The sequence below is a fragment of the Clupea harengus genome, chromosome 8 (genome assembly GCF_900700415.2).
Source record: "Clupea harengus chromosome 8, Ch_v2.0.2, whole genome shotgun sequence".
Taxonomy (NCBI): Eukaryota; Metazoa; Chordata; class Actinopteri; order Clupeiformes; family Clupeidae; genus Clupea; species Clupea harengus.
In genome coordinates, this window is record NC_045159.1 from 972,106 (window position 1) to 984,970 (window position 12,865).

Consider the following 12,865-nt stretch of genomic DNA (forward strand, 5'->3'; position numbering starts at 1 on the left):
TAAGCTGTCATTGCCAGTGAACAGGGGTGTGTGGCAGGTGAGTGCCCAAGAGAGAGAGAGAGAGAGAGAGATGCAGTCTACGTAAAAGGTTGAGATTAAGGAATCATGTAAACAATAACAGGTACACTACAAAATTTTGATTTCCTGACAGGTTGGAAGACCTGTATTTCATGTTAAGAGACTTTCAGATAAAGATGGTAAGATTGAAATATGCCTCTCTTTCTCTTTCTCTCTCTCTCTCTCTCTCTTTCTCTTTCTCTCTCTCTGTCTCTCTCTCTCTCTGTGTGTTTGTGTGTTCTCATGTGTCCTTACAAGTTCACTGCAGGACCAGAGAAGCCTACGAATGATTCTACTGATTAAGTGCAAAGATGAAAAAGTTTTTCTAGTTATGCTTTCTCCTGACCTCTTATGGACGGTCACCATCATTACAGCTACAGTTTCAAAGATTTTTTTCTCACCATTGTACCAAATGCATAATCTTTAATGCAGAAATAGAGCAAGATATATTTAAAAATCCAAACATCAAAGAAATGTCTAACTGTTATTTATAATTAGTATTATTATAATTTCAGACATTAGTTGAGTAGTACTGAAACCCTATATACAGAGGCTTCAGAGAGGATTCAGACTCCTTCATTATTTCCAATCTCTAATGTGAAATATACTTTCAATGGTTCATGTGTGTTTTTTGGTCATCATTCCACATACAAGAATCAACAAACCAGCCATTGTTATGAAATTCATATTGAGCAAAAACACATTTGCTTTGGTTATCCTTGAGATGTATCACCCCTCTGTGACGATAACACATTTATTTCACATAGCTTTGTTTGAGAACATAAAATACACAATATAATTGTCACTGAGGGTTTTTAAACAACTAAACTAAGACATTGTTCTATAAAAACCAACCCTCACCATTACTCATCTGTCTCTCAGTAAAGGTTTCTACATGGTGTGACTAGAAGGAGGTATACACTGTTCTTATATGGCTTTACCTTGTTGGACAGTCACATACATGGGCCATCTTAGAATTCGATTCCCTTCCTCTTTCCACTGACAGACTGGAGTTCTCCTCACAGACCTAGTGCTACAGCACTCCTGCAGGCAGTGAGGCCTTTGACAGTGATGGGCTTTGGTTGTTTTCTGCCTCAGAGTCATACAGAAGAAGAACATGCAGAACTGGCCACAGCTGAAACCAATTGAACAACTTTATTACTTCTACTGATTGGTGGCTTATCCCCCTAAGGGTGTAGTCTAGTATTGTCACTGTTACCGTTTATTTTTTATTTAAACCTATACTGTCACTTTAGAGGTTTTGGAAATAGTTGCATTTCCTGAATAACTGCACAAGAGGGAGACATTCTTAATTTCTTGTGCTGTTTTACGGGCAGAGAGGTTGTGTTTCACAGGTCTTTGTGTGTGTGTACATGCATGTCATTTTACTGGATGGTGTGGTTAGTGGATAGCTTGTGGATAGCTGAATGTTTGTGCTAATATGTACACGGGGTGGCATCTGGCTGTGTTAAACTTTTTTAAGGGTTGTTGATCTAGTGCTCTTCCAGCCAGCTGACCACAACACCCACACTCGTGTGGTTTTTATTACATTCACCCGATGTTTGTCATGTTGTTGGACCAGTTCAGCGTTCTTCTTTATGACTCTAGACCGGGGTGTGACAACCTGTATCACAGGTGCTCATCAGCCATGTCTTTGGACTCTAAACTTCACACTGTTTACATGAGATGTGAGTGGATACAAGATGAAGATGCTCTGTATATGGATATGTGGGGGAACCCATTGCAGGTCTGTAAGTCAAAACAAACACAGACACAAACATGTGTGATTCATTCAAACCCACAGACACACACTCAATCTCAGTCCCAAACGTTTCTGTCAGTCCTTTTGCATTAGTGTATTGCTATCATTTGTAAGTTATGTGTGTGTGAAACACTTTTCTCTGGAATGTAATGATGCATATAACATCCCAAAGAGTTTTAGACACGTTGTACTAACATATCTTAACTGTTAAGTCATGTGAGTAGTAACATTTGGAGAAGGCATGAAACAGCAAACGTTATCATGAGATATTTTTCTGCTCTGCGACAAAGGTCAACAACTTCATATACTCTTCAGTTAGACAGAGGAATTGATATGTCTGCTGAAATGCTTTGGTAAAGGACCAACAATATTGTCGATAAACCTCATTACCTTGGAAATATATTTAGTTTTTTTTACCTTTCGTCCAAAAAACATCCAACTGCAAGATAACAACATTAAATCTAAATCAGTCAAGGTGGAGTAATGGCCTTAGCCACAGCTTGTAACTTGTTTAACCGTATCCAGATTGTGACACAACCTCGAAGTGACACCATAAGTTGCCTCTTAACACTGATATGCATGACCTCACTATAAGGAGTGTTCCCACCTGTGCCCGCATTTCATCACAATCTAATTGCTATGTAGCCTCTAGTTTTTTTTATTTTCTTGCACAATTCAGTACTCTTCTCTTGGTCACTGTGAGGTCTATGTCTTTGTGAAATGTCAAATTAATGTTTTCTTTTAGTGAGATAATAAAATGTGTTTAGACAGTAAAGAAATGTTATCTAAATCAAATGAGAAATCACTTTGACAGTGTCATGCTTTGTTTATGAGTGTTTATAAACACCTTGCATCCTTCAGGTGTTGCTGCCCACCTTCCCCATGTACTTTGTGTACATGAGAGAGACAGACGGGGAGGCACGAGAGACAGACTGAGAGCAACTGAATAACATGAGTAAGAGAACGGGTGAGAGACGCAGAACAACCAAAGTAAAACCATAGGAATGTTGTGTATTTAATAGTCTGACTATGAGAGAGAATGCGCGTGAGGAAAATATGCAGTTGTGAATGTTGCAAGACATACGCGTAGATTCCAGTCACTCCCTCCGCATTGTACTGCCAGGTACGTGTGTCAGGGGGTGTGCATGTGCGCAGAGAGAGAGAGAGAGAGAGAGAGGTACATGTGTCAGGGGGTGTGCATGTGCGGGACGTTACTCGAGAACAGATGACTCAAAGGAACTGCATCACTTCCTCTTTCCTGAACTTCCTAACACGATAGGTTCAAATGAGTGGTGGGTGGTAACTAAAGCTCCCTTGGGGATGTGGTAGCTGAGCAAGATTACAGCTGTTTAAACTTAGGAGAGAGAGAGAGAGAGTGATCAGTTCAAAGAAAGGAGAAGACTCTCTCATTGACTTAAACATACTTCTGCCACAGGAGGAGACGAAAGGAGGAGACATTTTCATCTATACACCAACTAGAAAGAGGTAAACGGGCTCAATACTGTTCATTAGTTCATGTGTTCTCCACCCCTCTTTGTCATGCATGTCCTTTTTCTGAACCAGAATTTACAGTCTTTGCCAATGTTTAGATGTTTGCTTCGCCCCACTTAATGTCTGTGATGTCTGTACAGACTTCAGATGATCGGACTGTAAAGTGACATGGAAGGAGTTTCTAAGAAGTTTTACAGAGTTATGCTGCATAGCAACTTGATTTGAATGTATGTGTTGCCATTATGAAAGTTTATGTAGTTAATGTAAGGTCATTTCATTTTGGAAAATCTGAAAAGTGATCCTGAATGAGTCTTTTTCTGGGTCCCTCGCCACATGCTCAGTGATCTGAAAACTTTTTTTTTACTGGCACTGACTTCAGAATTAGATCTGGTTAACTACCGCTTGCGCTTTTTTGGCATCTGCACACCTTCCATAAACAAAAAAAAAGGCCGGTTCTGAAGAACTGTCAGACTGAGTCCACTGAAAGCTATGCAGGTCTGGAGCCCTGGAGCTCTGCCTTCTTCTTTGGAATGACTTATTGTACACCGCAGTGCTTTGGCAGACAGCCCTGCTTTTGGGCTCATCTTGAATGTATCGATAGACAGCCAGGCATAATATACCTTAAAAAAAGACTTTGTCATACAAATGACAACAAAAATAAAAGAATATAAGAATATAAACATTAAAAATGATGCATGATTACAAAACAAGACATGATTGCAAATCAGTCTGTTACCAGTAATGTTTGTTGGATCTGGTGTTCTCTTCACATTTCTGGTTTGTTGTTTTTTGTCAGCGTGAAGCTATGGCCAAAAGCATGAAAGCCAAGTCAATCAGTGGCCATCCAGAGGGGCCGTACCGGGCGGTGGAGGCCTTGGACAGTCTAGCGCATATAGCCTTTGAGGGGAAGGACACACTGGATAAGCTGTTTGACCATACAGTGCAAAGATTTGGCAAGGCTCCGTGTCTGGGCACCCGAGACATCCTGAGTGAGGAGACTGAGACACAAACCAACGGGAAGATCTTCAAGAAGGTAAACGTCATGGTCTGAGTGTCGTTTTGATCTAGTCAGGAAGATCTTCAAGAAGGTAAACGTCATGGTCTGAGTGCCGTTTTGATCTAGTCAGGAAGATCTTCAAGAAGGTAAACGTCATGGTCTGAGTGTCGTTTTGATCTAGTCAGGAAGATCTTCAAGAAGGTAAACGTCATAGTCTGAGTGTCGTTTTGATCTAGTCAGGAAGCCATTTATAACATTGGTCTGACGGCCCTCACACAGACAGTTAATAAAAATAACTTTGGTTCAGATAAAATAGATTATTAGCAATGTGCATCTGTATAATTGAGTTAGAATAGTTTAAAAAATTCACAAGTAAATGATGTATTTCCTGATTCAAATATACATGTCACGCAATTCACAAATGTAAAATTATTTCTAGACTAACGAAGGTGCATTTACAATCCGCTTGTCATTTGTGAACATCCCTGCATTTATTTGTGGATTTTTAACACTTTTCTGACGCGGCTTGATTCACAAAGGCATTTTTTTTCTCCAAAAGGACATTCTCTGCAGCCTATCTGCAATTGTAATTGTCTTTTCAGCTAATCACCCTGACATGGACATTATGCATACAACCAATTACACAAAGTATAGAATTGGGGTGAGGTCTGAAAGTCTGAGACCTTGCAGCTACTGGTTGACTTTGCTTTAACTCAATTATTTCATTATTGCTCAACTCTTAATGAACAGGGAACTAACGAGCAGCACTGATGAACTATGGCATATCAGTGCCTCTCTGCCATGAGTCCTGGGATCGTACTGGATTTGTTATCAGGTTACACAGCATCTTAATAGCCAATGTTGACTTTATACTGTTTCCTATCTTCTTTGACATACCATTTCTGGAGGCAGTGTAGTGAAAATAGTTCAGAAGAGCACAAAGCTGGCAGGTCGGATGATTGGCCATTCCTTCAAATATTTGTAGTTCAAGCATGTTCAATCGAGTATGACAAGGGGTTTAACAACATAAACATGTCATATTCCCACTTGGTGGGCAGCTACCAGACGGATTCCTCTGTGTAATCAGTTGTATGCAGATGTCTGTTATGGTGTAGTAGTCCGCATAACTGGACACTGCGCAGACGTAATGCAGTGTGGCCACATTCAATCATGCCCTCGAATTTATGTTCATGTGATTGGCCGAAATTGTAAGAGGCATCTTGAACTTATGTTAAAGTGATGGGCGAAATTGTAAGAGACATCATGTAAGGCTGCAGAGAATGTCCTTTTCAAAAAATGCATTTGTGAATCAAGCCGCATCAGGAAAGAGAAAAAATTCCACAAATAAATGCAGGGATGTTCACAAATGGGGAGCAGTTTTTAAATGCACGTTCATTAGACAGCAAATAAATGTAACAGCGTTTACATGTGTGAATTATGTGACATTTTTGTGAATTCATTGAATTTATTTGTGAACCTATTCTAGCTCCATACATTTGCTACTATATAGAAAAGATCTCTCTCTCTCTCAGCATTCATCTGATATGGGTGGTCCTGGCAAATACTGTATGCTGAATTTACTCAACCTGATTTTACTCTCACCTGGAGCATTTCTTATGTGTAGAAGGTTTTAATTGTCCGATGCTGTATTTTTTAATTTTTAATTTTAACACCTTTTTAAATCCAAACATACAGGCTATTGACCATGGCATTTATTATATGTACATACATGATGCTGTATACTATGTGAAAAACTCAAGTAAAGTTCTTTGTGTAATGTTTTGCTTGTAGTTGGTCCTGGGCGAGTACCACTGGATGTCTTATGAGGAAGTGAATCAAACCGCGCGCTTTTTTGGCAGCGGCCTTGCGGCGATAGGTCAGCAGCCAAAGAGAACCATCGCAATCTTCTGTGAAACACGGGCTGAGTGGATGATTGCAGCTCAGGCGTGCTTCAAACATAACTTCCCCTGTAAGACCTCTGACATCCTCCCTTTCCTCTGTCTTTTTTGAGAATTGTGTACATGAAATGAAATCGTCGGCGTTACACATACAGTTAGACACATATTTATGTATTTACAGACACATGCACATTTAAGTTTTGCATTCCATTGTGGTGACAACCGTCGAGCCAAATGTTATTTTTGCATTACTTCATCCCTAAGCCTCATTCCTTTAATGTGTGTTTGTGTGTGTGTGTGTGTGTGTGTGTGTGTGTGTGTGTGTGTGTGTGTGTGTTTGTGTGTGTGTGTGTGTGTGTGTGTGTGTGTGTGTGTGACTGTGTGTGTGTGTGTGTGTGTGTGTGTGTGCAGTGGTAACACTTTATGCAACGCTGGGGGAAGACGCAGTTGCCTATGGGCTGAATGAGTGTGGTGCCACACACCTTATCACAAGTGTGGAACTCATGGAGACCAAACTAAAGGTGACAAATCGGATATTTTAAGATATTAATATTTATATTCCACATTAGGGCATCAATATCTGCAGCATACTAGTCATTATATATACAAAATTATAACTAAACATGAAATATATGTTTATTGCAGCAGCTTGGTGTGAATTGATGGAATTGCCAGATTTATCCGCATGAAGCTTTAAAACAAATTGTCTGTCTACTTGGCTGCTTGTCCACTTGGCCTGCAACTTTCTTTTTCTCTTCCTGTCTATGTTAGAGCATCTTGTCCAGTGTCCCGGCTTTGACCCATGTCATCTATGTGGACAGTAAGGATGTGAGTACTGCTGGCTACCCTGAGTCTCTTGTGATCCAAAGCATGCAGTCAGTCACAGACCTGGGAGCCATACCTGAAAACTGTAAGTAATAATAATAAGAAGAAGAATTCATTTAATTTATAGCGCACTCTATATTCATCTGAATGTCAGAGTGCTAAGTAACGCATGTCCCACTGCAAACTCATAGGCAGACATCTAAGCAGATTTAGAGACACATTTGAAATGAAATTGAAAGCAGAACTGTCTTTGGCCTGTTCTTGACCGTCTCCTCTCTGGTTCCTGTGTCCATAAGTGAATATGGCGGTGGAGCCCCCTCTCCCCTCTGACCTGGCAATGGTGATGTACACCAGTGGCTCGACGGGCTCCCCCAAAGGAGTCATGATTGTCCATAGCAACCTCATTGCTGGTATGGCTGGCCAGTGCCAAAGAATTCCTGGTCTAGGGTAAGCAGTATGAGCGTATACAGTGCTAAGGCACATAACCAGTTCCTCTACCAGAATATACTGTTATCATTTTTGCCACATAAAGGCCAGTGTGGTTACTGTGTTTAAATGGCTCACTCTGTACAGTCCGCAGGACACATACATTGGTTATTTGCCACTGGCCCACGTCCTCGAATTGACAGCGGAAATATCCTGCATAACCTATGGCTGCCGGGTTGGGTACTCCTCCCCCCAAACCCTCTCAGACCAGGTACTTAGCAACATTACTGTGCATGGAATCTGCAGTGCCTTACAGACATATTCACACCCAATCCTATATTTTGGTTTGTTAGTAAGCAAAGCTACTGCTAGAAGAGGAAAGGGCCTAATGAGATATTTTGCACATTTGATCACTTTGGATATGTTTAGTCCTCCAGCACATTTCAGTTTAAAATGTCCATTTAAGTAGCATTTGCAAAGTGTCTTCGCAATTAACTGGCGTTAAATTCCTGTGGTTTCCTTATAGTCAACGAAGATCAAAAAAGGAACCAAGGGAGACTGCACAACACTTCAGCCCACACTGATGGCAGCTGTACCGGTATACACACTCCTCCATCTCTCTCTCACTCTCATACAACTTAACCTTCTATTTTCTATTTTCTGTCACGACTCCTGAATTACAACTGAACTAATATTAAAATCTATCACCATATCTTTAAGTCTGTTGGAAAATAATTATGAATGCTCATCTATCCTATTATTTGAAGTTATGCATGCTGTAGTGGTTCATAGCATTGCTGTATTTATCTGATTTCTGGTTGGCTTTCGTCACGAAAGTTTCGTGGTGAGGGGAGGATGTTGCTAAAGAGCTGAAAGTCTGAATTATTAGCACAGGAAGGTGTAGATAAACACGCTTTACGGCCTTCCTGTGTGTGTGTGTGTGTGTGTGTGTTTGTGTGTGTGTGTGTGTGTGTTTGTGTATGCTAAATATGCTTTGACTGTGTGTTGCAGGAGATAATGGACCGGATCTATAAGAATGTGATGAATAAAGTTCAAGACATGAATTACATGCAGCGGACTCTATTCAAAATGGGATACAACTACAAACTCGAGCAGCTCAAATTGGGCAACGATACTCCCATTTGCAACATGTAAGTAACACTGAAGACATAACAGTCCAGGGCTCTCCCCTCAACACAGCTGTGTTTACAAGAAGCCTGGGCTCAGTCTGTCCAACCTCAGACTAATGCATTCACTAAGCTATGCTGAAATGACTCCTCCTGTCCCAACTCAGAGACAGTTTGGAATAACATGTCTGTCCTTGACAGGCTTTTGTTTGCGAAAGTGAAGGCTTTACTGGGGGGGAACCTAAGGAGGATGCTGTCAGGCGGTGCACCCCTGTCCCCAACCACCCAGCACTTCATGAACGTGTGCTTCTCCATTTCTGTGAGCAAGGGCTATGGCCTCACGGAGACCTGTGGAGCTGGCACCATCACTCAAGGTAAGCCTCAGCCCAACCTAACTCCATGAACCCAACCCGGGCTCAATGCCCCACCCAACAAACAGGTCATTGACTAGACATTGTGGAATGTGAAAATATGTCAATTGTGGAACGCTAAATGTTCTGTGCATGCTGTTTGATGCTGTATGATGCTGCTTGGGGGCACGCATTCACATGTATATACATGCACCCGTCAAGCTCCTGTCGTGTCTATATTCATGCACAAACTTGGGATTACACAAAGTGAAATCATTCCGTTACTGTAATGCATTTTTACACCCAACTTTCTGTCATGGATGTACCAGCTTTTAAACCTGAGTAAAAGATATATTTGTTATATGTAAATTTGTATTGCAGCGGTGTAGTGGCAAAGCCCACTATGAAATATATTGTTTTTTAAACAGATTGAGCGTGAATGTTTTTGCACTGCAGTGAAACCACAGGAATGTGTGAAATATGGTAAGAGGTGTTTCCACGTGACAAAGCAGGTCAGGGCTAGACAGCTCGTGTTTTTGCACGCTACCATTCGCATTAGCAAAGGAAAAGACCTTTGAGGTTTTATCTGCTTTTCACTTTGTTTTGCCAGAATTTGGAATTAAATGATCTCCCTCTCTCTCTCTCTATCTCTCACTCTCCCTCTCTCACTCTGTAGCTTTTGACCACAGCACCAAAAGAGTTGGAGCTCCACTTATCTGCTCTGAGATCAAATTACGAGACTGGTTAGAGGGTAAGGCTCTCTCTCATACACACACACACACAAACACACATTTACACTAAAACAGACATGTAACTTTCATGGATATTGCAGAGCCAGAGCCCGGTCCGTTTTGTCAGTGCTGTGTACCAAGCAGTCCCTGCATCTTTCTGTCTGTGTATCTGTTGATGCATTTGAACTATAGCCCTAAACAGTAATGCCATTGTCTGATGAAAAAGTCAATGCTGAAAATTATTTCTTTTTTGTATCAGGGAAAAGCAGACCAAATTAGGTTTTATGTTGGTTATTTGGTATTCAAAGCACGAGATAAAGCTGCAGAGAATGCAGATGTCATTCTGCTTGCTTTGTCTTTAACAGAGGCCCACACGGACTTCATAAGAGATGATTCTTCACACATACTGATGTGACATTCCTAGCTTACCATTATTCATAAAAAAGGACAATACAATAGGTTATTAACACACGTATGACTTCATAGACCAATTATAACTGATATTTTGACAGATTCCTATTTATGAAACTTCAATGAAAGAACTAACATAAAACAATATGTTGGTGTATCTATTTGGTGAGTCCATTTTAACTATTTTAAATTTGCTAATTCACTAGTTCAATATTTTTAAGGTGTGCAGGATGTAAGGTTCTGGCACTTCTTCTCTGATACCTCTATCACAGTCTACAGTATTTTTGTACACCAACACCGTGACCTCATTCCTGGTCAGAAAGTTCTGACCGTTATCAAGCAGCACTATTGTGTTGAATAACCAGGGTGCTTTTTCAATTAGTTTGGGAGCAGTCCAATGTTCTCGTGCACACTCTCAATGAAACCTTTTTCTTTTCATGAAACCTAATTCCTGGTAGCCCTCTTACATGCTGTGTGCAGTCCACATGATTTCAAGGTTGATGCATCAGAGAACATATAAACAAATGTAATGTTTAGGGATAGTAGATGTTTTATGGAAAAATAAAAAGCCATTTTTATATTGAATAATATAAATAGTAAATAATAGGAAATGGTGTGGCATGCCCAAAAGTACCTGTGTGAGGCAGACAGTCATACATAACATGAATCTATTTGTCAGGTGGCTACACCAGTGAGGATAAGCCTAATCCCCGTGGCGAGATCATGATTGGTGGGCCTAATGTGGCTTTGGGCTACTATAAGAATGATAGTCTGAATGACGATTTCTTGGTGGATGCCAATGGCCAGCGGTGGTTCTGCACAGGAGATATTGGAGAGATTCACCCAGACGGTAGTTTACAGATTGTGGGTGAGTGAAAACAAATCTAGTTTGTACCCCAACAGCTGGGAGATATTTCAGGGTACTCCGACATTCACCTATACATTTTTGTAGTAACAGAATTTCTCTCCTCTCTCCTCTCTCTCTCTCTCTCTCTCTCTCTGTTTCTCTCCTTATCTCCCTTGGTAACGAATCTCGGCTGTCAGACCGTAAGAAGGACTTAGTGAAGCTGCCGGCAGGGGAGTATGTCTCTCTGGGAAAGGTGGAATCTGTACTGAAAAACTGCCCCCTTGTTGACAACATCTGTGCCTATGCCAACAGGTACCCCGCTCAATGTAAAACTAGGTCAAGACTCTCACAGAATACCCATGGTCCTACTGTTGTTAATAGCTTATACTTACTTCAGAATTGTGGTATATAACTTTTTAAAAGGTATGCATAACTCAGGTAAATGTACCGACTTGTTTTTTAGATAAAACTGTAGCGGTTCAGTGGTGCAGATTTGTTAATTTAGACACGATAAGGTGTGGTTCAATGAGTCTATGCAGCACACAGTGACTCGTTGCAGGCAAGCTGCTCAAATGTGTGCGGGGGAGGCTGTTTTACTTATTTTTGTGGTCTTTGTGGGTTGGCTTATTAGTCACACTTCCTCTGTTGGGTTGTACGGCGAGGTTTCAGGAGACATTTCACCCTAGAGGGTTTTGTAATCTGTGTAACCTGCGCTAAAGTCTTCCTCACCTCTACTCAGTGACCAGAGCTACGTGATCTGCTTTGTGGTACCAAACCAGAAGCAGCTGACAGCATTGGCAAACAAGAGTGGAGTAGAGGGAGAGTTGGGTGAGCTCTGCAGCCATCCTACGGTGGAGAAAGAGGTTCTGAAGGCCATCAAGGAAGTTGCAACGTCCAGTAAGCTCCACTTTACAAACTTAGTCATGTTATTTAGTTTTCACATTTTGAACACACAGTGACAAATATTTTGAGTTTGTTATTTGTTTGTTGAGTATTTTGTGATTGTGTATCTTTTTTTTTATTTGATATCTTAACAAGGTAAACTGCAGCGGTTTGAGATTCCAGCGAAAGTGTTTCTGAGCCCAGAGCCCTGGACACCAGAGACGGGGTTGGTCACGGATGCATTCAAACTGAAAAGGACGGAGCTGAGGAAGCACTACTTGTCAGACATTGAGAGAATGTATGGAGCAAAGTAGAAACAAATGGACAGACTAAAAAAAAATCTCTCGTGGTACTTTTCATCTCTTACAAATTTGGACATTTTGGGGCATTTCTTTTGCAATTTGTGACATAATACAAGCTCATTAGCTTTGCCGTGGTGTAAGTTAAAAATTACAACATTGTACAGTTAAAGAATAATATTATTCCCAGAGGAAAATATTTGATGTAAATACAGAAGGTCACTGTTAACAGTGTTCACACTGTTTGTACTATTATCAATGTCTTTTATATTTTGGGGCTCCTAGTCTAGTCTCTGTACGTAGAGTATCAGTGTTTGTCCAAAATGTATGTTGTCAGGAGTGGAGGATGATTATCAGATATCAGTGTGTAGGCATGAACAGCCACAGTGGAGGATATGATGTCTGTATTTTTAGAGCATACTGCTCTCTGGAGGGCATTTGTCCAACTATTTTGGTCACTATAATTCTATACTTTATCGTCTTATTGAGCTATTTATGCCATTTCACCTATGAATTACATACCATTTTCATACAACTAAGTACGTCTTCATTTTTTTCAACCACAACTATCATAATACCTTTATGAAATACAGCGTCTGTCATTATTATTAGTAAAGTCTATGTTACAGATGCGAAATGTTCTTTTATTCATTTAAGAAAGCGGTTTTAAACAAATAATTATCAGAAAGATACATTTTATTCTGAAATTTTATTTAAATATTCAGACATATTATTACGAAAAACAACCTTTTTTATCAAATT

At 40.4% G+C, this 12,865-nt stretch overlaps 1 protein-coding gene across 1 annotated transcript; it reads left to right on the top strand.

Moving 5' to 3' along the window:
• Window positions 1-3,030: 3,030 nt before the first annotated feature.
• Window positions 3,031-12,635, top strand: acsl4b (acyl-CoA synthetase long chain family member 4b). The gene is made up of 15 exons (XM_012819575.3): window positions 3,031-3,304; window positions 4,107-4,343; window positions 6,099-6,276; window positions 6,617-6,726; window positions 6,977-7,115; window positions 7,327-7,477; window positions 7,604-7,727; window positions 7,983-8,054; window positions 8,468-8,607; window positions 8,785-8,957; window positions 9,610-9,684; window positions 10,755-10,943; window positions 11,120-11,234; window positions 11,662-11,819; window positions 11,961-12,635. The coding sequence occupies exons 2-15, from the start codon at window positions 4,116-4,118 to the stop codon at window positions 12,116-12,118; spliced, it is 2,010 nt and encodes a 669-aa protein (XP_012675029.1). The 5' UTR covers window positions 3,031-3,304; window positions 4,107-4,115; the 3' UTR covers window positions 12,119-12,635.
• The last annotated feature ends 230 nt before the right edge of the window (window positions 12,636-12,865 follow it).

Excerpts from the sequence above, each read along its gene's own strand:
- acsl4b (XM_012819575.3), top strand. The coding sequence starts at position 4,116 with ATGGCCAAAAGCATGAAAGCCAAGTCAATCAGTGGCCATCCAGAGGGG. Across the intron at positions 6,727-6,976 it reads TCATGGAGACCAAACTAAAG|AGCATCTTGTCCAGTGTCCC; the intron begins GTGACAAATCGG and ends TGTCTATGTTAG. Across the intron at positions 7,116-7,326 it reads GGGAGCCATACCTGAAAACT|TGAATATGGCGGTGGAGCCC; the intron begins GTAAGTAATAAT and ends TGTGTCCATAAG.